The sequence below is a fragment of the Haliaeetus albicilla genome, chromosome 10 (genome assembly GCF_947461875.1).
Source record: "Haliaeetus albicilla chromosome 10, bHalAlb1.1, whole genome shotgun sequence".
Lineage (NCBI taxonomy): Eukaryota > Metazoa > Chordata > Aves > Accipitriformes > Accipitridae > Haliaeetus > Haliaeetus albicilla.
In genome coordinates this window covers 3,699,538-3,727,001 of record NC_091492.1, presented here as the reverse complement: position 1 = coordinate 3,727,001, position 27,464 = coordinate 3,699,538, and the positions used below count along the sequence as shown (strand labels likewise).

General features: G+C 40.1%; 1 protein-coding gene across 4 annotated transcripts; it reads right to left on the bottom strand.

Annotated features, from left to right (window-relative positions):
- Positions 1-1,256: 1,256 nt before the first annotated feature.
- On the bottom strand, positions 1,257-25,975 carry ZDHHC7 (zinc finger DHHC-type palmitoyltransferase 7). 4 transcript variants are annotated; one of them, XM_069793344.1, is made up of 9 exons: positions 25,792-25,975; positions 18,673-18,758; positions 18,463-18,488; positions 15,110-15,432; positions 12,171-12,295; positions 6,971-7,067; positions 6,414-6,495; positions 4,558-4,688; positions 1,257-3,499 (listed from the first exon to the last, which is right to left on the bottom strand). In XM_069793344.1, the coding sequence occupies exons 4-9, from the start codon at positions 15,413-15,415 to the stop codon at positions 3,323-3,325; spliced, it is 918 nt and encodes a 305-aa protein (XP_069649445.1). In that variant the 5' UTR covers positions 15,416-15,432; positions 18,463-18,488; positions 18,673-18,758; positions 25,792-25,975; the 3' UTR covers positions 1,257-3,322. The 4 variants fall into 4 exon arrangements, with proteins under 4 accessions (XP_069649445.1, XP_069649446.1, XP_069649443.1 ...); XM_069793345.1 differs by lacking the exon at positions 18,463-18,488 and having other exon boundaries at positions 15,110-15,441; positions 18,656-18,758; XM_069793342.1 differs by lacking the exon at positions 18,463-18,488 and having other exon boundaries at positions 25,792-25,974.
- Between the last annotated feature and the right edge of the window lie 1,489 nt (positions 25,976-27,464).

Sequence of the window (27,464 nt, the reverse complement as noted above, 5' to 3'; positions counted from 1 at the left end):
CAGGGAAGGACTGGTGGGAGGTGTGATGGACGGAGGCCGTCCTGGGTTTAGCAACCGTGAAATGATAGAATTCTCAATTCTTGGTGAGGCAAGGAAGGGGGCTAGCAAAATCACCGCTATGGACTTCCAGATGGCAAACTTCAGCCTCTTCGAGGCACTAGTTGAGAAAGTCCCCTTGGAGATGGTCCTTAAGGGCAAAGGGGTCCAGAAGGGACAGACATTCTTTAAGACGGAAATCTTTATGGCTCACGACCAGGCTATTGCCATGTGCTGCAAGTTGAACCGCTGAGGAAAACGACCAGCCTAGCTGAATGGGGAGCTTTTGCTAGGAGTCAGGAAAAAAAGGAGAGTTTATCATCTCTGGAAGAAAGGGCGGGCAACTTGGGAGGAGTACAGGGATCTTGTTAGGTCATGCAGAGAGATAAAAGGAGATAAATTCACAGGATCCATCCGCAGAGATGTCTGTTCCTTTGGAGAGTAAACAAGCTCTTCCCTAAAACAGATGTAAACATAGCACAGACTAACTCCTGTGGCATACAAATATAATGAAACCATTAACCTGCTTAAAAAATACAAGAAGCAGTGGCACAGAGTTTGTATGAATGTATTTGGAAACAGCAGTGTACAAAAGTGTGATATTATACCCAGGAAAGGTACCGAAGTATTTTTTAGAATTATTGCAAACGAGAAATAAACTGCTTCCAGTCTCTCCATCCTTTACTGCCTTTGTAAACCTTGTTTCCTCCTCACCCTCACCCTTGTTGGGTCAGTTGTTCTGTTGACAACTACCTGAACTGCTGCTCTCTAGGCTGCATAATTGGGTTTGTATCTGAAGCTACAGCACTAGTGGCAAAAGACAACATTTGCGCAGAGAAACTAGGGAGTCCAAACGTGTATTTTAAACCAACAGGTTGAAAGTGTGAAGCCTGAGATACTCTGTTAAAGAGTTTTCAAGCAGGAAGTATTCACCATGTGTTTTCCCACTTGTCTTAGAAAAACAGGTATTAATAAGATAAACAGTTACACCAGAGGATGCAGAAAAGGAAATGCCTAAGAGCAGCTAAGCAGTTAGCACAGCTTAAAACCCTTAAGCACAGCAGCATTTAATTTGGAGCAATATCATCTGTTACTTGATACACATGTACATATAAATTACAAGCCAAAGGATGCAAGATCATTACCCTGAAGTTGTTATAATCTAAATATATGTGAATATGCAAATCTATGTGCAAAAAAAGTGACATACAGAGCAGAAGTTAATCAACTAAGACTTCAATTCATTACTTTATTTTTTTTTTACATTAAAAAAATTACAACGTAACAAGGGTTTGAAAAGCCAAGTAAACCTGATTTCACACACGCACACACTTGCTAAGTCACAGGATTCAACCGCTTGAAGTGATATTTTCTGATTTTCATCAGGATATTTTATTAAACAATATACACATTAAGAGCCTCATGACAAAGCCAGACACGTTTTTTCCCAATCTTTAAGATGTGCAACTGAATATGCAAAGATTCTTGTGGAACTTTCAACTTTCCCCTCAGTTACATGAGATGTAGTTTTGTTCATTTGACTGCAATTGCATTGGATGTGTCCACCTAGCAATTGTCCAGTGTTATACACCATCTCCCCCAAGCAAAGTGAACATATTACATAGTATTGTATGTTTTGGTTCGTGGGGCCATAGGTAATAAATGGATCCCTTAGCAATTTCACCCACCCAATGGTATAAAACCTGATGAAGCTGGAGTCAAGATGCCACAAACAATTACAAAGAAATGGAGAAGCAGGTCACTGAAAAAAGAATGTATAGCATCTGTAGTACGTAAACTTTATAATGCAAGATTCTTCAGCACGTTGAACTGCTTGAAGTGGGACAGATCACCAGTGCTACTGGCAAAGCAAAAGCGAGAACAGGACAATTTTAAGGCAAGTCCCAGAACAGGGAGCTATTTACTTTCTAGGCACAATTTCAAGCTATGTATCAAGGCTCCTGCTTTATCCTTTATATTGTCAGTAATTTATATAGAAGAGATTAACAATAATACAAAAAATAGTCTAAATATAATTTTTAAAGAACCCACTTTTAGCTGAATTTCATTACTTGCAGCTTGTATTTCATTACTTGCAGATTTATAAACATTTCTTAGCACTACTGTTGTCAGGCCCACATAAAGCAGTTCTAGATCTATATTGCTCTCATTTCTTGAAAGTAGTTTTTGTCAGAAAATGGTTAAATTCAAAATAATTCCTTCTATTACAGATCTTTCCACATTTAAGCTCTGTTGTACTTGAGAAAGAGGCAACCTCCCTCATTCCTCTGATAACTTAATGATCCCTTGAACAAAGACAACAGCTTTCCTTCTACAAAAAGTCTGTACCATAAAAAGGGGCAGAGCAAGACCTTACAAAGACAACTGTTTTCAGTTAATTAACTCCAATCTGCAGTACATACATTTTAATCTCACACAGAAGGATACAGTCACTTGGTCCCACTCATCACTGCAGAGGACTAGATACAATTCTCAAACATCTACACTCAAGTTCCTCTAGAATCAATGCATTAAGAATTGGAGATGCATATCTGAGGGCAGAATTTGGCCCACAGCTGTTAGTCAAAAGTGTTGTTTACTGAAGATTTAGAACTTACCTAAATGCCATATGAGATTAATACTGCCAAACACAAGACATGCTTTTGTGAGCCTGGGAAGACATTTGGCAGGGGTGTAACAGTGCCTCTGATGTGTTATGCTGTTGTGTGCACCAGTCCTTTGAATCACTTGCATATGAAGAATGTGTGTCTGAAGTGGGACACAAGAGTACAGCTCTGTTTATTAGGACAAACTGAAATATAAATTAAAACTGAATAAACCACTATTCCCTGAAAACTGGATTTAGAAGGCTAGGTCTCATTTGAGATCAACTTTCACCATAATGCTCCTCCTTATGATTGACAACTGCACCTAAGTATATACTTTTTATAAAAACACACAGGTAATTCCCCAAACTTTTATCAAATAAAAAGGGTTTAACAAAAATGGATAATTAATCTCATAAAATAAATTACAGTAGCATGACATTTGGCTTCTTTAGTGTGACCATGTACTTTTCCTCTTACCTTGCTGTTAAGACCATTACAGATCCAGTTCACGTCTCTGAAAGTTAATGAGATGTCTGTGACGATAAACGTATAAAACTGCTTGCTACAAGCAAATGTCTGATATCAGTTTCACCTGGTCACAGATTATATGTAGACAGCCTTCTCTGGCCCCAAATAAATATTATATAGTATTCTTGCAAGTTCCAGCATAATTAGATTCAAACAGAAAACTCAGGTCCTCCTTTCTTTGCTCTCAGTAGAAGTCGCCTGATTCGAAATCCTGCAAAAGGATTAATCCACAGGAGTGAAGGCTGACCCCCAAAAACAGATTTCATTCCTTCCCAACGTAGTCTCCGCTCCCATGTTGGCTTTTCACTCTTCAGTCTTTCAATCTCCTGTATACAAACAGACATGCAGTGACGTACTGTTAAGTCCAAAGTTTAGTAAAGTCTAACAGCAGTTATCAAAACTGATGACTATTTTACATTCTTTTAATGTATAGCTAGTGAGCCGATTAGTTTCTTACTGTTATTTATTTAGTAAGGAAGAAATAAGAATGGCCAATTTAGCCCTGTGGGTACAGGGCAGAAGACTTGGAACATAAAACGTGTACAAGAAGGTTGGTCTACCTCTTCCTCCCTCAAACTAAAAGACAAAATGACCAGAAAGGCTGACCTTACAGTAGAGGATCTGCACGCAATGTATCTGCACTAGAAGTTGTTTACTCGGTTAATGAAACCAGACAATAAGGCTTCCAAGAAGGCTCTTGTACTGCAATTACTGAAGCTAGGCTTACTCTCCCAAACACATTATTTTGATGATCATTTTTTGTACTTCCCACTAATGAAGGCTGCGTATTTATCAATTGTTTTTCACAGTTAGTCTTCAGTACAGAAGTACACTTTTAAACAGCCTCGCATGAGAAAATTCTGAACAGCCACAAGATTCAAATACCTTCTATTTCCTGTCACTTATCCATCACAAAACATCCTCTCAAGGCTTAACACTGCAGATCTAAGGGCAAGGGAGCCAAAGGTCCCAACTACACTTACACTCTAATAAAGTGTATAAAAGTAGAGGAAAGTGTGAAGTGTTGATACAAGATAGCTAGTTTAAGTGTAAACCTGAGAAAAACAGACATTTCTCATGACACAAATCAGGAGTGATAGTTGAGAAGTGAAAGTCCAAACTGAAGTCAGAAGCTGTGCAATCTTTGTAACTGAAAAACCTAATTATAAAATTCATGTCCGAAAAGCAAATAATGCAAGAACTTCTGTTAGAAAGCAAACCCCAAGAAAGTATTTCAATCCTTACAACTGTAGAAAATAAAAATGATGAGCTATTTCAGATTTGGGATTTTGTCCAAAATAAGAGCCTCCCCTCATGCAAATAAAACATCTAAACACATCTTCCCAGAATAATCATTACAGCATACAAAAGTAGAGGTCTTTACCGTTTCATCATTGCATATTGAGTGGATTTGGGTGCCAAACATGACTGCAGTGAAAGTGAGAAACAGAAAACCCTCAAGGCACAAGAAGATCATCAGGATCACAGTTACAGGTGGGGAAAAGTCACTGCATTCTGTGAAAATGACAGACATAGTTATAAAAAAAATAAATTAAAACAATCTATAGAGCATGTTCATCCCCTTTTCAACAAACAGCAATAAAAGCTTAAATATCTGACACTTGAATCGGTATTTCACAATTAAAACAAAATTCTAATTTCTAGCACTGCAGCAGCTTTATTTGCTGCCCAGAGAAATAAAGAATTTTCAGGAAGTAACACTTTTGTCTTCCTATACAGCATTTGGTACTGCATTACTGCAATCCTATCTCAGTATTTCAAGGATCACAGAATGGTTTGGGTTGGAAGGGAGCTTAAAGATCACCTAGTTCCAACCCCCCTGCCATGGGCAGGGACACCTTCCACTAGACCAGGTTGCTCAAAGCCCCATCCAACCTGGCCTTGAACACTTCCAGGGATGGGGCATCCACAACTTCTCTGGGCAACCTGTTCCAGTGCCTCACCACCCTCACAGTGAAAAACTTCTTCCTTATATCTAATCTAAATCTACCCTCTTTCAGTTTAAAACTGTTACCCATCATCCTATCACTACACTCCCTGATAAAGAGTCCGTCCCCATCTTTCCTGTAGGCTCCCTTTAGGTACTGGAAGGATGCTCTAGGGTCTCCCTTCTCTTCTCCAGGCTGAACAACCCCAACTCTCTCAGCCTGTCCTCATAGGAGGGGTGCTCCAGCCCCCTGATCATCTTCATGGCCCTCCTCTGGACTCACTCCAACAGGTCCATGTCCTTCTTATGTTGGGGCCCCAGAGCTGAATGCTCAAATAAATGTTTGCATGTAAGACAATTTAAGTACTCGGAACTGCACATATGTAAAGATGAGAGCAGCTTGAAGTTTCATGCATGACAAACGCTGTAAAAACTATCACCACTGAGTTCTGACTTGCTAGTTATTCCAGATGTTCCATTTTGCTGTGATTGTTTTATTGTTTTTTCTTAATTCACCACACAAAGTAATCAGGTTCTGACTTACACTTAAAGTCACATCTCTGGAGATCCTCTGATCAACTGATTAACTCAATTATAGTTAGACAAAGAAGAAATGGGATAGTATACAGGAAGCAGAATGCTTCAAGTAAAAAAGGACTAAGATTCCATCCATTTAACGGAATATCAGTCAAAAACCAGTCCCACGGATTCCCCTGTTGCTTCAGGTACCAGGAAGAACATATGATCAATCATCTTCTGTCAAAAGCACAAGATCAGAATGAGCTCTGGCACATTGGAATATTAAGAAATGCAAGTCAGAGGCCTAAACAAACAACTGGGACAGGTCAGGAAATTTCTTTTCTACAGGAGCCCCACAGTTGGCTCCAGTAACAGAATGAGGGAGAAATTTGTTTAAGTTTTAGCTATCGTTCACAGAATTGTGGTGGGACATAAAAAGCCCAGCTAGCAGCTCCAGGTAATAGAGCGCTGAGGTGATTGACGACCAGCTATCTGTTTCCTTCCTATTACAGAGGTAGTAAATTTTACTATGTGGAAAGGGAGTGATAATGCCCTTGACAACCACAGCTCTTACAGTGAATGACTAAAGGAAAGAAAAAAAAAAAAAAAAGAAGAGAGAGATGGGTAAACAGGTATGAAATATTTTCAGGACCTCACTTTAAAAAGATCCAAGTCCTGTAATATTTCATACATGGGACTGAAATAGGTGGGACGCTATGACTTTCCCTTACTATCTGCTAGATTATGACAGTGAAAGTTAAGTATTTGCTTACCAGTCCACTGCCCTCGGACACAGGAGAAAAACTGAAACCCACACAGTATGAGCGCATGAGCTGAAATTAGGGCTATATACATCTGGAAATAAGAGAGAGTGCTTACTTTTGACTGCTGCCAGGTAGTAAACCAGACATTCCTTTCAGCCAGCCTTTGCGATTGCACAGCGAATATACTTTCCTATTTCAATTTTTAATTCAATACAATGATGTAAAAACAAATTCTAATTAAGCTGGAATCTAAAAACACGGGCAACAATGAAAGGTCAAGGATTAGCTCCCTAAATCACAGTACCATTTCACTAATTGTTACTACATAAACCACAGCAAAATTAAGGTAGTTTAAAATAACAGCACTTTACAAGATTAAAATGAGTATGAGCAGAAATATCTTCCTGCTTGGAGAATATCTTGCATAGAAGGAAAAATGAAAAAAAAAAAAACCCAACACAAAACAATTGTGCCCTTAAGCCATTACTCACTACTAAGCACAACCAAAATTGTTGTAATCAAGGTAGACTCACACTGAGATCAAGCTGCTGTTGATTTTCACTTACCGTAAACAGAACAAAAAATCTCTGATTTTTCTCCCCCACACAATTATTCACCCACGGGCAGTGGTGATCCATCTTTCGAATACATCGTTTGCAAATACTGAAGGAAACGAAAAGAGACTTCTGCTGAGAAACAATACTTTGCATTTTAATGTAGAAACAAGGGTATCCAGTGATCATAAGATGATGTGCTGAAATCTTTCTTGACAAACTGCAGACAGTGATTTTGTACACATTTCTTTAAAGAAACTATTTGCTTGCTCACAACTCAGCTTTTGATTGTTACAAAACTGACTGTGTACATAAAATATTCTCCACATAAGAAAAACAATATTAATATGAGAATCACTGCATATCCAAACACACAATCAGGCGAACCCGGTAACTTGTTTTAGACACTTGCGGCACTGAGTGAGCAAAGCTTCAGTTCTTTCTAGATTTATTATTAAAAAACACCTTTTCCTTCTGGAGAAGCTTTTTTAGACAAAGTAATTATTTCAAGTTTACAGACTTCCAAGTTGTAAAATTAGTTTGTGAATCAGAAAAAAAAAAAAAAAAAAAAAGAAATTCACGTCTTCAAGAGAGAAATTGTCACTCTTGAGGTTTCAACTAGCCACACAATTCTAAACATACGCAATCAAAATCTCAAGTAAAGAACAGCTTACAATGTCACACCTCACTTCCTCAACATAAAACAAAAATAGTGAAACTGTAAGCAGCACGCATTCTTTGCCTACTTGTTAATGAGTATTTAAACCCTACTGTTCGTTGCTAGTTCAGCAACTAAATGCTTAGTTTCTGCCCAGTTTTGAGCCAAGGTTATTTCCAAAAAGAAAAGTCAAATATTTCAATAACTTCACTCTACATCTGCTAGGCCATACAGCACCAGAGGGCTCATTTCTCTTATATTCAGGTCCATCTGCAGCCAAACATGAAGAGTTATACAAGAGAAACAGAACAGTTGCAACATGTGTTAAAGTTCTTCCATAAACCAATAGCTTCAGTAATGCTGGTATTTAATTTTCCTAGCTTTGTACTTAAGACAGCCACACACTCAAAGTGTTCCAGATTTTCCTGCAGAACATTCAAAATATTAAGCATTTTCATTTCAGCAGTTACAAAGCCAAATAAACCTAAAAAATGCAGGCACTATTATTCAAAATCCTTCGGTTTTAATGCATGCTTATTTATGCATGGTATCTATGAGTGCTGCAGTGACAAGCCACAAAGCAAAGCTAAATGATTGTCACTAAAGTGAAGAAAAGGGATGCGTGGGGGGGGGGAAATCAATGCTCCAAGGCACAAAATAATTTTTAAGTCATCACATATGCATGATTATAAGGTAATTCAGCAAGAGGCAGAACATACTCCTGTGCAGGTTATATGAAAGAATCCCAAATCTCTCACTGCTTCTCTGAAGCTCCCTTTGTCCTCAGCTACCATAACCCAGGCCCTACATTCCCACTGTCTCTTGTTTTATGGACATTAAAGATGATTCATCTTCTGATGCAAATTACTTTTTAAACAGTGCCAGTTACACATGAAAATCCCGATACCATAACTAAACACCGCAACCATTCTCTAGTGCAGAATAAACAGGTATCATTCACAAGAAGGCATTCAGAAGACTCTCCAAAAAAGTTTTCATTTCACAGCCTGCTGCCTGCAAGTTCAGCCTCTCCCGAGCTCTGTGGGAAGGTGAGCTAACTCCAGTTACCACAGCCATGCAAGCCTCCTAATGTAACACAGAATATATACTGTCACTCTAAAAGGAATATTAATGTGAAGTACTGAGTAAAATCACATCCAGCCTCAATCAAGCCAAACACTGGAGGATGTGAGGTGGGCAGGACTCATTTTTGCTCATTCAGTATTTCTCACAAGCCCACGCAGAGCTCTCCAAGACATCAGATGTCTGGAACTCTGCCTTCATTTCTAATCTCACACCACGATTCAATTTCCAGCCAACAAACTCGCAGCAATGCTTAAAACAGTGGTTCTGCCTTCTTCCTAACCCCGTCACTTGTATTCTACTCCTTCCCCTGTCCAAGCACAGATGTTCATGTGGCAAGAGTTTGGCGGGGAAGTCATTCCATTAGCTGCAACCTGGGTCATCTCACTGTGCACGAACACTCATGCCTTACACAAGAGGAAGGAGCAATTCGGTAGTGAGAACAAGCAGCTGTGGACAAAGGAAGGTCTTTTCCAGCTTGGCGCTGCTGCTGAACGCACTCAGGCAACTGCAGGTGCAATTAGTTTCGAATGCCAAGGACAACATTCAGAAAGACACAGCTAATGGCTGAAGAGAAACTGGTCTGGATAACAGAAATTCCCAGGAAGACTGATGCAAACATCTCAGTGACTTGGTTGTGAATAACAGTTCCCCATACGCAAACACAAGCACAGAATATGCTAGAAATAGTGACAGCTGTGCTACTTCAGTGAAAATGAAATAGCATTCGCTCAGAATAAACCTCTTCCTTATGCTGAAAATGTTAACTGCTTAGTAAAATCTCAGTTTAATGTATTTCACTGAGGCTAGATATTTAGCTGCAAATAAAAGCTTCTTGTTCTTTTTCCCCATCACTGATGTGTATTATGAAACTATTTTTCTTCCTTAAAAGAACTTCTGCTGCAGTGTTGCACAACAATTTTCATAACTACATTATAAGAGTCTCTTCTGTTAATAATTTACTACTCAAAACATGCACTGTGGCTTTGAGTGTAAGTATTTCCCAACAGGAACCAACATCAATTTCCATTTTCAAGTCTCTTCTATTAGCAAATTGCCACTTTGACTACTTGGGACTAGACCATCCTTTTAATGTCCTTGGAATGAGTTTGTAAGCCAATAAAAAGTTGGCAGTATAATCAAACAAACCTTTTTTCTATTTGGTTTAGCACTTCTGCAGTGCTAAATCTATAGCAAAGAATCGGATTTTGGTAGCTGGTTTCCAGCCCATTTACCTGTCTATGCAGTATGTATTCAACATTCAAGAAATTACAAAAAAAATCCTTTGTTTTAACTTTTCTGAAGTAACAGCAACTACTAGTAGCACCTATTGTACAAGTAACAGAGACAAAGACAATTAAACCAGATATCCAACTGCTGAGAAAAACATGACAGCAGGCTTAAAGGATAGCGCATACACTTTCAGGCTCTTGCTTTCTTTTTCAGATGTTCCGTAAAGCCAGTTACGCGCTGTGCAAGCACGAAAACGCATCCTTTGCCCTTATGTGGAACATCTCACAGTGTATTTTACCAAGGCATAAAAAGTAAAACAATTCACAAGACATGCAAAGCTCGGTCCCTTAACCAGTGGTTAGTGAAAGCAAACTCTTCGAAGTATGACAGATTTCCTTCACTGTAGACACTACCCATTCTTGCTCTGCTTTAACAATAAATGTCACTCAAATTCTTGCTATAAACAATGTATTTGAAGTCCCTACTTAGTTTATTTTTATTCATCTTCCAGGAAGAAACAATTTTTCAATCAACACCTCCTTAACTGGGATCACAGGCTACTGCAACATCCAAGATAACACAGTGCCTGCAGAGGATGATGGCCCAGATGTACTCAAGGGACTCTGCGGGGCTTGTCTGAAACCTATATAGTTGTTAGCTGCAGGTCTAACAGATAAGCACTGCCCATACAGAGCCACACAGCTGCATGGGCTCTAGGCTGTCCAATACTCCAGCTTTTTGGCTCATATGCACAGTGCAACATAAGATGTCTTCATTCAGGGTTACTTCCAAATTAGTAAATCCTATCAGGACCGAAGATGTGGGAAATACTTTAAAGATACCTGCAAAGTCTCTGTAGGAACCAGCCTAAATCTGAGATGAGAAAATTAGCGAGATCCAACCTACACTTCGCGGAGGCTCTCAGGTGTCCCTTTACCGCATCCCATGAACACAATGCCAGGAAATCTGAACAGACTGCACAAAGCTGTTTTGGATCCCAGGAGATTAACAGCTTATATTCTGCCACAAGAAAGCAGCTGCACCGCTTCCACCCTCAGGCCCACGGAGCAACTGGTACAGCTGTGTTCATGTAACGCTCTACCAGAGGTAATAAAGCCAGCCAGAACCAAAGTCACTGCACAGGAAGGCAGGCTTGGTATCTGCATCCATGCAAAAGCTAACCTACAACACACAAACTAACTGAAGATAATTCTATACTTGACTATTTATACATGCAACTTTCCCCTTCACACTCCAGATACAAAAACCCACTCACATCTGAGAGAAGAACAAGATTTCAGTGCCAAGGCTGAGTATAATGGAAATAGCTTCTCAGCCATAACTTTCACACAGATAAGTGACATACACTGAGACATTTAACTTAGAAACCACAAATTTACATAATAATTTGAGAGTCCTGACAAGACTTCACTCTGTTCTTTTGACGGGCACTCACTCAGAGACTTATATTTAATACACCACACAATTCAATACACTTCACTCCTCATACCTAGAGAGAGCCACCAGAAACATTTACATATTTATGTAAGTCTTAATTATGCAGGCATATCTAGTTTCAATTCTCACACAATAAACATTACAAATGCATATCCACAGTGCCTGAAAACTCAAAAGATTGAGAATTAATTAAAAATGGATACATTTACTGTCTCTTCCATAGCATGTTTAGCTCAAATTATCATCACTTCTGTCCTTACTAAAATGAATCTTCAATAAGCAGACGTGCATTTAACCAATTATGCATACAACTTTGGTAAAATAATCTGTCAATTAGCATATAACTTCAAATAATGCACTACAAAGACAAGATGACACAAATTAAAATGATAGTCTAAAAACAATCTGTATTTTCTTAAGATTGTAGGAATCATTTCTTAAATCAGCTTCTACCAGAAATTTCCTTGAGGTTCTTCCCTTTGCCCTCCATTATCAACACTATGGCACAATAATTAGAATGATGCACAGGAAAAAATATTCATAGATCAAAAAGTATTTAAGACACCACAGCATGATTACTTTTAAAAACTCTCAAGTCTCTTGCTTCTTTCCGTTCAACCACATTCATTTTTGGCCATAGTATATTATATTTATAGAATACTCTGCAATGTATGAATTTGAAAGAAGATGAAATTTGGGGGAAAAAAATTAACACATAAATATTAGGAACATTAGTCCGACTCAATATGCATAACTGCTTTAAAGAAAACTATGGCATACCTGCAATGGTGTGCACGTTCAGGTTTGATACTACAGCACTTTGGACATTTGTAGATCACTTCTCCTGGCTTCAGTTGCAAATTATCCATGTATTCTTTAGTGGCATTTCCTTTGGGTACAGCCCCCTGAAATCATTTCCATTAAAGGACAGAAAGCTTCTTAAATGGTATGACAGTGTTTAAAAATACATTTTATAGACTTCACACCAGTAATTTCAGGATAATTGCTGAAATAAGTTCATTTAGTCAAAGCTAGTCTGCCATAAGCCAGGATCATTTCCAAAAGAATAAATTACCTCTGACCTCAAATTCAGTTTCATTTCAGCAAGACTCATCTATGGCCAAGTATTAGCATAATTCTGATGGAATCTACTGTCACCAGCATACATAAAATGAAGAGGAAGACACATCTTTACATGCAGATACAAGCACTACAGGTACAATATTTGCTGAGAAGTTACACTGAACAAGCACTACTAAAAGAGACGTGCTTTCTTAGAGCAGCATATGTTAATTGTCGTGATGTTCAACTATTAGGCCAAGCCAGCCACAAAAGTTAAATTAGCAACAACTACTTGAAAGATGTTATTTCAACTCTCTGAATCCAAGATTTAGCCGCCTGCCCCATGTACACAAGTTTTTGAGAACCAACAGTCATCCTTTTTTTCCTTTATACTTAAGCTTTTAGCTTGGACACTGTCACCATGAACCGCCACTGGCTTCTTTATTCTACATCTAGTGTCCCCTGTTGCCTTCTGCTACTGTATTAGTGTAGCTACATGGTGAACAGTTGAAGGCACTGATCCAGAAGAAAAATTACCCATCAGTAAAAGAAATTATTTCTTAGTGATTAGTTCTCCGAGCTGTTCACCACAGAGCCGCATTAGCAGCTGTTTCAACACAATGAGGAAGATGATGAACAGACAGGAACAGCAGGCAGGGTTGCTTCTTCCAGCAACAATATTAATCTAGAACCTCGCAAGATTGGAATCTAACTTTGGATTAGTAAGAAGAAAATAATGGACAGTACCACTGTCACCTTGCTTATTTATAGAGTTAAAAGCTCATCTGTGACAGGAATCGGTTTTGAAATAAACTGTGATGCAAAATGGAAGTGCAATTGCCTTTCTGTACCAACTCCTCCAGGCCAGCACTTACTTCGCACAGGGATAGCCTTCTCCAGGTTGGCTTAAATTACCTGCAACATTCTATAATTATTTCTCATTCAAAAAAAGCCCACCGGCAACATCATAATTTTACACAGACACCTTAAGGAAGTTTTCAGGACAGAAACAAGAAACCAGCAGGCACTTCAGATTAATTGCAAAATACCTCTCCACTTCAGCAGAAAGTTTTTGTTGCCTACAGACCAGAATAAATTTTGTGTTTGTATTGCCTGACACAGCCCAAGCTCTGCCCCAGATGAACTCTTTGGCCAAGTGGTGCTTCAAACTTCAGCCAGCTGGCCTTTGCAGGGGTACTAACCGAAAGAGTTTCTTAAACACTCATGTTGTATTGCTGAAGTATTTTCTGCAATATAAATGTTCTCATTAAAGTTAATACTTTGGTATAAACATGGTGAATTATCTCAGAGAGAACTCCTGAAGCACAATTTTACCTTGTTCCAAGCAAATTTATGCTTATAAAACACATCTCACATTCACCTCTTCATCTGTCACTAAGGATGTTAACTTCAGGCCGTGCTTTTAGCATTTTGCTGATAAAAATATGCTCTACTTCAAAAACATTTTTCGTCATCTCAGACAGCCACCAATTCCTTTCAATTAAAAATCTATTTTTATAGTTATAAGAGGAAATTTTATTCACGTATGTTTTGAGGCAGTTTATTCCCTTTTTCCTTCAATCTTAGTTTCTATCACACAGTCATGTCTTCCATTTTGAGAGTCAGCAGGAAAGCAGTGGAGGAAAAAAGGTAGCAATTCATCTCAATTTCTATCACGTTTTATCCATAAAGAACAACATAGGTCTAGAAAGACATATAGTTTTACCAGGACATATCTTTAAGCAATCTATCCTTAAACCATTAACTTTCTTAGCTGTCACAGTCTGTAGAAGTCGTAACATTTCATCACTGGGTGGGGGCTCATAAGCAAATCAAAGACGTAGAAAACCATTAACTACAACACCCTGCTGTTTTTTTTGAACACTCCCATAACTTCTATATACACTGTTAGAGTCTCAAAAATCTGGAGAAAATAGATGTTTTTCCCGTCACCCTTCTCTCCCCAGATCTATTCCCTAAAAAGAATAATAGATTTTAGTCCAAAATAAACAAATTAATCTCTTGAACTCTTGAATTGAAAAGTCGTAAGAAATAAGTACTTTCAAGACCTCTTACGCCTATGCCGTTCCAGTGTGGGTTCAACTTAAATCTCCTTTCCCACTGACTCCAAATACCTAAACACAAAAATGCATGAATCATGTAGGACAGTAGTTCTTACTTTAGGCCAATATGTGACTGATGTTTTTCACCATGTCTACCTCTAAAAGTTCTTTCATGTGCCATAAAAGGAAGGTACATTTCAAACGACACAACAGGATGAAGCTACAACTTCTTATGAAGTTTTGAAAATATATCTGACAAAAAAAAGTAAGAAAAATTAGGACAGAAAAGACTAAAGCTTTATTAGCTTCTTCAGAACCTGGGTTAATATTTTACAAACAACTGTATTTCTCATGACCCTATCTCTCCCTTATAAATTAATTTTATACTGCTTGCTCCTCAAGTCAAAAATTATTTATGGTTTCATTAACAGAACAACAGGAAAAGTACAGATATCATCCCTTCACTTTGAGGGTTTTGAATTTAACACTACTCTTCCTAGCAGGAGAAGACTGATATAATTTCTCCAAATTTCTCTGCAGGTGATGAGCCACATGAGAGAACAATCCAACGTCAAGGAACGATCGCATACTTACTGGATCAGTTAGCATAGTTCTCAGATGCGATGACAAAGCTAGGACTGCCAAGCAGTTAAAGAGAACACCGTTGATCACAGAGTACCAAAAGTCTTTGGAAGGCAGCAACATCACAAAAGTCACTACGAAGTCTGCATAGACAACCAGAAGCCATGTCATTATAGCACAGACCATACCACAGCCATCTCGGATGAACCAAACCCTCTCTGCCATGTCGGCCTCTGAGGAAGAGGAATCGTAACTGTCATTTTCAGCAAGAAGCGGGTGGTGCTCAACATCACGGAATCTGTGCCCTGATGACTGCATGGTTTTCTGGCCTTGCCCTGCAGGAAGTAAAGATACCATTATTATGCATGAGGAAACTGGAAATACAGGTGGCTCTTGTTTTTTATTTCTGTAAGATAAAACATATCCAAGTGTAAAATAGATTACTGAGATTTTTTTTTTATCTAAACCTGAACAATTCTATGACTACATAAAGATGAAATATTTCCATAATCAAAAGATACTAATTTAAAGTTTCATCAACAATTCTGTAAGTCATTTACTGAGTTTTATAAACCCGTACTTTTATTTTTATATCACTGTATTGGGTTTGCATGGCAAGGTTTTGGTAGCGGGGGGGGACTACAGGGGTGGCTTCTGTGAGAAGCTGCTAGAAGCTTCCCCTATGTCTGACAGAGCCAATGCCAGCCAGCTCCAAGACGGACCCGCTGCTGGCCAAGGCTGAGCCCATCAGTGACGGTGGCAGCACCTCTAGGAGAACAGATTTAAGGAGGAGGAAAAGTTGCTGTGCAACTGCAGGCAAAGAGAGGAGTGGTAACATGTGAAAGAAACAGCCCTGCAGACCCCCAGGTCAGTGAAGAAGGAGGGGCAGGAGGTGTTCCAGGCACTAGAGCAGAGATTCCCCTGCAGCCTGTGGGGAAGACCATGGTGAGGCAGGCTGTCCTCCTGCAGCCCAGGGAGGTCCACGGTGGAGCAGATCTCCACCTGCTGCCCGCAGAGGATCCCACGCCAGAGCAGGGGGATGCCCAAAGGAGGCTGTGACCCCGTGGGAAGCCTGTGCTGGAGTAGGCTCCTGACAGGACCTGCAGATCTGTGGAGAGAGGAGCCCACACTGGAGCAGTCTGTGCCCGAAGGACTGCAGCCCATGGAAGGGACCCACGCTGGAGCAGTTCATGAAGAACTGCAGCCCGTGGGAAGGACCCACATTGGAGAAGTTCATGGAGGACTGCCTCCTGTGGGAGGGACCCCATGCTGGAGCAGAGGAAGAGTGTGAGAAGTCCTCCCCTCCCGGAGAAGGAAGGAGCAGCAGAGACAAGGTGTGATGAGCTGACTGCAACCCCCATTCCCTGTCCCTCTGCAGGGGGAGAAGGTAGAGAAAATTGGGAGTAAAATTAAGCCCAGGAAGAAAGGAGGGGTGGGGGGAAGGTGTTTTAAGATTTGGTTTTTATTTCTCATAATTCTACTCTGATTTGATTGGTAATACATTAAACTAATTTCCCCAAGTCAAGTCTGTTTTGCCCATGACGGTAATTGGTGAGTGATCTCTCCCTGCCCTTATCTCGGCCCACGAGCCTTTCGTTGTATTTTCTCTCCCCTGTTCAGCTGATGGTGGGGAGAGCGATAGAGTGGCTTTGGTGGGTACCTGGCGTCCAGCCAGGGTCAACCCACCACAATCATGCAACTTCAATGCTTGACAAAGGGATTTTAGAATGGTTTCATTTCCATCTTGTTGTGCCCATAAACCATTCTTCCCGTTTTGTTAAAAATGCAACTTCTTTCTTTTATCTCAAACTAAAATGGCAAAGTCTTCATTAAATTACAGCTCATGCCTCTCAGAAAACAGCAAATTATGGCACCAGACTGTTGACTTTTCACACTGCTCCAGCAACCCAGGGAAGAGCAGAAGGAAGAAACAGAATGGAAATAAAGCCGTTCTAGTACATTGTTCACAACAAAAAACACAGCAAGTTAGAAAGCGGCTAAATTTGTTGACAAAAGTGCTATTGTGTTGAAAAAACCACAGACCTGTTACAAAGATATATTGGATAACTGACAAAATGGTCTCAGACCAGACCAAGCTTAAGGGAAATAAACAGCAGTGGTTAAATTAGCATGGCATTGGATTACACGAATCAGATTTTCAAAGAACACATTAATTAATTAAGTTCATGAAAACTCTTTTAGGGCTTTGTTGTTGTTCCAATGTGGAACAAAAACAAGACTTGAAACCTTAACAGTTTTCATGAAAACAGAATTATTTTCCAGACATCCCTAACAAGCAGAGATATGGAATGGCACAACTGAAGTACTATCAACAAACAGGAGACAAATTAAAGCTGAAACATTTCAGGAATAGCTTGCTCCTTTAAAAGTATACTGTGTTCTAAAAATTGTATTGATTCATGCTATTAAAGGCCATGTCTGAGAGAAACTTGAAAGCCTTTATATTGATTGATGACAGCCACGCAAAAGTCTCCATTTTTTACCCTTATTAATGGTAGCATACATGACTGGTAGGAAATATGGCACTTCAATTTACATCCCAAGACCTTGAATATAGGATCACTTTGTTAATCTAAAATGGTCAAAGTGACCGTTACCAGGTAAAGAGACTCACACTGAGATAGTTTTCAGATGAAGCTATGTATTTCTAAACCCTTTAAAAAACTCAGTCCCATCTACCAGGAATCAGATAAACATATTCTGCCCAGTAAATCTTTCTGATCCTTAAGCCTTAATGCTAGAACTAGGCAGGAATAATCCAAGAGACTTAAAATGAAAACAAGTATATGCAGATTGCAGTGTAGGGATCCCAGAGCAACAGTTAAAATAGCTAGCTGAGATACTCATAGGACACAGTTAAGTGTGGGCTACATTCTCTGGTTGTGAAACAGAACAAGAAGTACAGCTCTGGTGCTTGGATCTAGTGGCAGTACTGCAGAAACAGTCAGATACAGTGCATTCACATTTAGGGTAAATTCAACCAATGGCAAAAGTACTAACTTTGCCATTTTTTAAGTATTCCCCCCCACCCCTTTTCTTTTTGTTTAAAATAAGTCAATACATAAGTCATTTGGAACATTTTTTCAAACAAAATGTTTGGATTGGGTTTTTTTTCCACCAAAGGACTATTTAGAAACCCTAGTCCTTCAAGATTTCCTGCTGCACAGATGTTTTGAAGTGTCTGAGAGGAATCAATGAATCAAAAACAACCTCCCAGTTCTGAAACTTCTTATAGAACACAAATTTGGAATTCCTTCCAGTTAAGGTGCAATACCTCAGAAGAAGAAATATACAATTATTTTTCAATCAAGGCAAGTTTTCAGCTGCTCAAATCAACAAGTTACCTTAAATCAGAACAGACATCAAGATTCTGAAAAAAAAATAAAAATTCAGTATTTGTGTATGTCATGACAGATGTGAATTGTAGATCAATTCTGCAAGCAACTCCTTTAGCATACAAATGAAATGGCACAAAATTATTGCATTCATTTTGTTTAACTGTATTAAAGACAGCCAAGAAATTTTTTAGCACAACAGAAAAAAAACCCACGTACCTCACAAACGTTTTGTATGTTATTCTGACATCATGTCCTTCCTTTGGGCTATCCTAGGCTATTCACATAGTCATATCTGATGTAATCTGAAAAGACATTATCAACAAACTGATTAGTAAAGCACTCTTGCTTCATCAGCAAAATAATGTTAAGCACAAATAATATACATAGATAGTAGTACTCTGAAATACACTGCATGTACTTACAGCAAACAAGTTTCTGACCAAGAGGAAAAAAACCTTTTAGACTAAGCTATCAAAGAACAAACGAAAAAACTCTAAACAGTGTTTCAAGTAACCTTACATCTGTCCTGTTCATTGTTTTTTAAGATGAGTTGGATATGCAGGTTTTAGCATTAAAACTAATGTATCCAAAGACCTACTTCTGTTTCCTCTTTGCCACTCCTGTATGACTAAGAATATGCAAAAAATAATAATCTTACTTGATTGTCTTCAGAGCCTACAGCAAGGTTTTTATTTTTTTATTAATAACAAGTATACATGTCTATCGCTATTTTTAGATTTGTAAGATAAGATAGGAAAAATTGTTTTAACTCTAATTATTAGAGCAAGCTATGGCCAATTTAAAATAAATTTTAATAAGCTACTCATTCCAGAATCTGTATATAAAAGAAAATGACCCACAACTATGCCAAAGAGAATATACACTTAACAAGTTCTCCTTGCTAGAATTCCACCACATAGGCAAATAATTACCATACAACTTATGACATACAAATCAGTACAAGGACTGAAATGCTAGCATAAACTGTTCTAACCATGCTTAATTTGACAGTACGAACGTTCCACAATCTTGAATCACATTCCTTCCTTTTCACAAGGACATAATACTCAAATCCAACACAGATTGTTTAAAGTAAATGAGCATCAGTAGTTTTAAAAGTGTAGAAGATTTCCTTTTTCCATAATGAAAGAAGAGGAGGAAGAACTTTTTTTATTTAGAAAACCAGATACTTCAAAGCTTGAAAATTTTAGCAGTTAACTTTTGGAAATCACCACATGGCATTTGGAGCAGGACTGCAGCACAAAACCTTGAGTTAGATGTCTATTTGGGGAAGAGAACAGAAGAGGTGTGGGCCTGAATTTCTGACTGGTAAAGTTAGTGATCACATGCATACTGCACAGAAAGCACTGCTGCACTGGTTTCTGACAAATTAAGTTGGGATCCCTGTTCTGCACAACAACATTGACTGCCATTGCCGTTCTCTCACTCAGTCCTACTGCTGCCAACTGTAACATCTGTCTGGCAATTAAATCCCCAATATGTGATCAAGGAAAATTTTCTTGCTTTGTTTTATATATTACGGGATAAAATGACTAGCTTGCAGTAGGAATTTCAAATTTGTGTCTGATTAAAGTTGGCTAAAGAAGTACCTAGGTTTACTTCTTCAGTTGTTTTATTTTCTAGTGTTTAAAATAAGGTTTGTGACACAGATACTTCATTCTTTTATTTGGAAGGTTAATTTAAATTAATATATTTTGACAGTAATGTAAGGATTCTGACATTTAACAGCTACAGAAAATATGAAGCCACTTACCTGTAAAGGAAAGCTTCTGAAACTAGCTTGTTCAAAAAAATACTCCAAATACAACATTACTGATGGAGTTCTTCAGTATACATTTTCAAATTTTCCCAATTCAAGGGGAATTATACCAATGCAGACTTCTCCTGAAAATGACAAGCCTCTTGTGTTATTTAAACAAACTCATATATTCTACTGCAAGCCTAAAAGGTAATGCAAATGCTTTTTATGCACATATAACTGCATGCAGCTACTGATTGCTTTCGCTTTGGCTTTATAAATAAGCTTTTATACTTTTGTTAAACAAGTTTTCACAATATTGTGAAATCCACAATCATTAAGTTGTCATTGACATGGCATTTTGTGGAAGCTAAGTACAAACACACAAAAAGAAGAGTGGTTGAGTGTATCACATTAATTTGCAATGTCACCCACCCATTCTCTGAGGTGAAGATGACAAGCAATAGAAGACGACATGCTAAGCCTCTGCAAGTGAAATATTAAAGTCAGAGTAATCATCTGAAATTGTTAACAGAGAATTTATTGACCAGACAGGGACATTATTTATTCAGTCAGTTCCCTAATTGTAGATGCAATTCTGTGCAAAATTTCAGTGTTTATTGTAGCCGCATCAGTTATTGGTTTATGTGGAAGTGCCACCATAGTTCAGCTTTTGCAAGAATAATAGATTTAGTCATTCTCATGTGATTTCCTCCTCCCCTTCCATCTCCCCTGCTCCTGTATGTCATTCTCTTCTCCAGCTGCCTACACCATTACCCCCCACCTTGGTCCCCTTCAAGGGGAAGAAGATCAATGTTTGAAAAGCACTTAAACTTTATGAAGAGCTAAGCACCCCCACTGAGATGCTCACAGCTTTCCTCTAGACTATTAATTTATTTGCTTCAATGCCTGTCCCAGCCAAATTTACATTGAGTCCTTGTTGTATACTTGAAGTACAAACCACCAGGACAAAGCATGACACTTCAACCTCTAACATGCCAAGCAACAGCTTTTACTTTGACCTTTTAAAAATCTTTATCTAGCATTGGAAGATAACACTAAATTATTCAATGTTTCATGCAAAATGTCATCTGTTTGCACAGGTGATTGTATTAAACCTAACCCAATGCAGTTCAACTCTTAGGTGTTATTTGAAATTCTCAGGTTGAGAATGTCTCATCTGACCTGCACCTCATTGTTAACGAAATGTAGGCCCAAAATGCAGATGTATTACTAGAATAAAAAAACCCAAACCAACAATTTTTGAAGATACTACATTACAAACTCATGGTCACTGCAAAGACGGTCTTGTAAAATGACTGTGCCTAAGATGTTTTTGGTTTTCCAGTGGGGCTAAAGAAGATCCACGGGAACAGCAAATCTCCCTTCTCTAAGTTTACTGGAAGAACGTAACCAAGGGCATTAGGAAGACGAATGTTACCATACAACTATTGTATCAGGAGGCCCCTGCACTGTTAATTAAATAAATAAAAAAAGGGCACTTCACGGTTAAGCACAGTCCTTTTCCCTGCTATTTTTTTTGAGGCAGAAAGGAAAAACATTGTTGTAGGGGAAAAAAAAAAAATCTAATTTTTCTTTTTTTTTTTTTAAACAGATATACAGATAAGAATTTATATACAGGCTAAAAATCCGTCAGCTGTCAGAGCCTAAATCTTTTTTTGGTCACTTTTTCCTTCAAGCTATACAACAGAAAGTTCCTAAGATTCCTCATATTTCAGTTACAACGCAATAAAGAAAATGCCTTTAATTCAACATTTCTGACTGTGTACTGATAAGTCAATAGTTGTAGGGACACTAACAGATACTGCACAGTAGAATAAGAATCCCACAGCACTTACATACAATGGATTGAAATCCCACCTAGAAAGCACAGCATTGGTGGCAAATCAAAATCACCGAACTGTAGCCTCATTAAAAGGTTAGAGTGTAAACATTAACTTCAAAAACTGCAAAAATTTTAAGTAAACTAAATGGGCACACCTACTACTACATCCAATTCCATGGGCAATTTGGACCATTCATCGCAGACAGCTAAATATCCATCAGATAATGTCTAGACATAATCACGCCTAATTTAGGTGAATAACCTACTTTTTATTACAGATACATGCAATCCAAACTGCAAAGCCATTTAATAAGTAAACTGTGGCTCATTTCAACCTCTCGGTGACTTCACAGCAAACAAATAAAACTACTCCAATAACTACATCAACCAGTAACTGCACTGAAAACCCTTTAGCTCAGCCCCAGCAACAGCCTAACTCTGTACAAGGAGCCCTTCGCTAGGGCTTCAGGGTTGACCTTTCTCAGCAACCATAAGGTGTAAGAACGGCTACAGTAGCAAGTATTCAGAAGAACCAGGCCATCAACTACAATCCCAGTTTAGCCCTGACAGACTCAACTTTTTTATCTGTAATTACAAAGAGATAGGCCCAATTTCAAGAATCTGGGACATAGGTAACTCCGGAGAAGAGCAGCTGAAATAGCTTGTGATGGCAACCCAATGATACAACCCCCAAGTGTTATCGTCAGCTTATCCCCAATCTATCCCATACCCTCAGTGGCATAGCTCATCATCTCTCTAAATCTTTGTTGCTTTTGCTCTAACTTAATATATTTTGTACCATATTTATCCCAAGAATTTCCTGTTTATGCCTTCTAGCCCTTCTTTGTACTGACCCATACCTGCTCTACTGCAGGCATACAGTGAGACTTTACAGTGGAAACACGTAACTAATGTGATGCTGTTTATATGCAAACACCTGGCAACACATTCAAGAGACAATCTTCAGTAAGTACCTATTTAACACAGTCAAGTTTCAAGCCATTGTAATGATTCTCCTTACGCCAGTCTCTTATTATACAGCAAGTGCCAGGCCATAGGAAAACACTGGAATTGCTTCTTTTCAGCTTTGAAAAGGGGATATGCTTCTTCTAAATCATCTCAGAAAAAGGGTATATAGAAGAAGTACTTAAGCATAAGTATGGATGTCTTACTAGGAAGCTGGTCATCTAATTATTTATGTCTTTATGCCAGTGGCATCTTTATAAACATCCTCAAAACCCAGCAATGACAATGCAGAGTAAAACAAGTTATGCAAAATGAAAGAAAAAAAACTATGTGTGTCTTCAGAACACATATTTAGAAAAAGTATTGAAGAGCTTTGCTATCAGCAATAAACCCGATAGATTTGTGACACCAAGTCACTTTTCCATAGGCACAAAAATAACATCCGAGGTGTTCAGCAAGGTATCTTTTTGATAACAGATTTTTTCCCCTACAGATGTGGAAGTCAAAGAAAACATATTTCACGAGACTTTGGTGCCCAGCAAAGATACACACTGTCTGATACACAAAGAGTTCAGAGCTACAACAGGAAGGACAGAACGCTTCTAGATTAAAGAACAACCTTACTTGAGAGAAGGACATGAACACAGTCTACGGCTGGGCTTTGTATCTTGGCGCTTTTGGAATAGGGCCACAAAGTAAAATTCAGATTAGACTCCAGAAAGCTAGATGCTTAAACCAGTATCAGTATTGTTATGTGGAAACTGGAAGTTTTACTCCTTTGCCAACGGCAACTGGATGAATCACATTCTACTTTAGAGGATACTTTTTCAATTCTAATTTTTGCATTCATCAATATATGCTATATCCTCACACTCAATTGAAGATACCTTGGGTATCACATTCACTGATTGCACTGTGATATCAGGCTGGCAAGCACATTTTTCTGTCAGTTATTATATCCATATCCACATGTGATTCTTCCTTCCAGGTTCCAAAAAGTAATGTCATAGACTGTCATGGTTTAACCCCAGCCGGCAAGTAAGCACCACGCAGCCGCTCCCTCACCTCCCTCACAGTGGGATGGGGGAGAGAATCAGAAGACTAAAAGTGAGAAAAACTTGTGGGCTGAGATAAAGACAGTTTAATAGGTAAAGCAAAAGCTGCACACGCAAGCAAAGCAAAACAAGGAATTCATTCACCACTTCCCATCGGTAGGCAGGTGTTCAGCCACCTCCAGGAAAGCAGGACTCCATCACGCGTAACGGTTAATTGGGAAGACAAATGCCATTGCTCCGAACGTCTCCCCTTTCCTTCTTCTTCCCCCAGCCTTCTATGCTGAGCATGACGTCATACGGTCTGGAATATCCCATGGGTCAGTTGGGGTCAGCTGTCCCGGCTGTGTCCCCTCCCAACCCCTTGTGCCCCCCAGTCTCCTCGCTGGTGGGGTGGGGCGAGAAGCAGAAAAGGTCTTGGCTCTGTGTAAGCACTGCTCAGCAGTAACTAAAACATCTCTATTATCAACACTGTTTTCAGCACAAATCCAAACCATAGCCCCATACGAGCTAATTAACTCTAGGCCAGCCAAAATGAGCACAGACCAAAGCTGAACTATTTTCACTAGCAATTTTTAGTATCGATTAAAGGAGTGTTAAGGCCTTTGTTTCAATGGTTCTTCACATCAGACACATATAAAGCCTCATATTTCCTCTATATTATTCATCTTCAGCCTTTCAACTGCTGTGGAATTCTATCAGTTTACTTTCCTCAAAAGTTCTATGTCTTCATAAAAGCCATAAAAAAGAAATCCATCAGATATACATGATACAAAATATACTATGTTAGAGCAAAACCAAGCAAGTTTTAGAGAGATGAAAAATATTATCAATTTCTTTTAGCCACAAAGAGCTTTCAGCTATTTAACTCTAATCTAAAACCACTAAAATTTTACATCAGTTTCATCTACTAACGAATCAGTACAGCTCTACTTTATCTGTCAATTTTCAAAGTCCGAGAGCATCCACTTCAAAAGATCCAATTTAAGTCTGTTAATGTGAACAGTCACAGCCACTTCAACCTAATTATGTCTTCAGCACAGCAAACAGTTACATCACTGTAATTCAGCATCCTGATACCATCATACAACTGTATATGTAGTACAGAAAACAGCCAATGATTTCCCAATCCTTTTTTTTTCACGGCACAGATCACATACGTGCCATGCTGTACGAATCTACCCTCTCGTTTTTCAGAGTGTGAACTATTTGCGTTCCCACTTCCCACCAGCGCTGTTCTTCCCTCCTGGAAATAAGGAAAACGAGCACCACATAAATCAGCAGAACTCCCTAGAGCAAGTGCCAGGGCACTACCGAAAAGCACCGTGTGTCGAATGGTTGCCGTTCCCTCCCCTTTCAGCTTCCCACGGCGGCACCTGAGACTCTACAACACAACGGTGCTGGGGCACAGGGACACTTCCACGCACTTGTTTCCACGGCTGACTTCCGTCTTTTTTTTTTAAATAACCCGAAAAGAGGCAGGAGCACAGCCAAACCCTAGAAAAGACCCCGTTAAGAACTGGCACCAAACACCAGCGGGGACGGAGACCAGCCCCTCCGCCCGACCTGCCCCAAAAGAGGAGCCTGAGGCGAGAGCCGGGAGAACAGGGCAGGCCCGCGGCGGCCAGCCCTGAGGAGAGCGGGGAGGGGTGGGGGGGGAACCGGCTCGGTGAGGAGAAGGTGGCCCGGGGAAGGAACGGGAACGGATTTACCTCAGCGGCGGCGGCCCCGCTGCCCTCAGAGCTGCGGCTGGCGCCGTACCGGCGGCGCGGTGGGGCGAGCCGGGGCCGGGGCCGAGCCCCCCCGCCGCTGAACCCTCACTCCTGCCGCCGCCACCGTGCCCGCCGCCGGCCGCTCCGCGGAACCGAGGACTCCCGGAAGCGGGAAGGGCAGCGCCGCAGGAGGCGGAAACCGGGAAACGCGCACTGCGCAGGCGCCCGCGGACGGAGGAATAGGCGGGGGGGGGGCGGCGGTCCGCTGCGCGCATGCGCGCCCAAGGCGGGACGTCCTTGGCCCCGACTATCCAGCCGGGGGGGGGGCGGACCGCCAGTGCGCATGCGTGCGGCGGCGGGCGCCGTGCAGCGCCGAGCACCCTCGGCCTGACGGCCTGTGGGGGGGAGGTCGCCTATATGCAGTATGTGTCACCCCCCCCGGCCGCTGTGACTGGACGTTTTTCTCTCCGATTTCTTCAAAGAATCACCGTTTGAGGGCAAAATTGGACTCGTAGGCTTCCGAGGCGATGCCTCGGAAGGCGCGGGGCCTGCTGACGGGGAGGCCTCTGCCTCACGCTCCCCAGGCAGAGCCAGCAGCCGTGAGGGTGGGCTACGGGCCGCGGCCTGCACGAAGCCACCGCGTTACTGCGTCCCCCTGGGGAGCAGGCACCCGAGGGACAGTCCTGCCTCCATCCCGCTCGAGTCTTCCTCGCCAGCAGCGTCGCAGTGGCAGCACGTCTACCTGCACCTGCGATAACCCAATACAGATCCAGTGGGGTTTACTTAAGGCCTTCCGTGAAGGGTTTTTGCTTTACGTCTACACACGGTTTCGTGGTGATGCTTCGTTACAGTCCCTCGTTGCTTCAGGGAGTCTCAGGAGGGTGATTGGCACCCAAGTCAAGATCCTGTTCTGTGGCCGTTTACTAAATTTGGTCAACCTAGGCTTCAACATCAGCCGTGAAGTTAGACAAATTGTCTTAGATGGAAATACTACTGCATGAGACTCATTCAGAATTTCCCACTGCCTGTTGGGAAAAATAGATACCCAGTAGCTTTAAAAATTAGATGCAAAATAGCAAACCTTGCAGTGTGTGAGCTGAGGATACATTTAAAACATAAAAAAGCTGAAGGGTGACAAACAAATCAGGATAGCTCGGGCACGCTTCTGCATCCTGGTTTTCTCTTGTAGCATGAACACCATCTAGTGGGACATGGGCAGCAAGCACGTAAGGGGTTGTGTACGCTGATAAGTACAATAAAATACAGCTGCCCACATGTCTAGGTGTGTTTCTACTTTTTTTTTTTTTTCATTTCCTTCTGCTTCTGTGCTGAAATACTGGGGACTTAGAAAAGCTTGGGGTTTGTGTGTAGTCCTCTGTTTCCTAACAGCCGGGTTTTACATACTAAAAGAAATTAGTCAGTGCCAATGGCTCTGCTATTCAAATAAAAGTATGTGTACATCTGTAGCTACAAAATCGTAAGAGCTGATCTTTTTCTAAAACTTCCATCTCCCTCCATGTTTTCCCCTTAATATAACTAATATGTCATCTACCCAGGAATAAAAACGAAATGAAGAAAAGCATTTTTTCTTGGGTACATACTTATAGGGGTGCAATGCTGATTATAGTGACCTTAACCCTTGAGAAAACTGAAAAGCATTGCCTTCCTTGTGC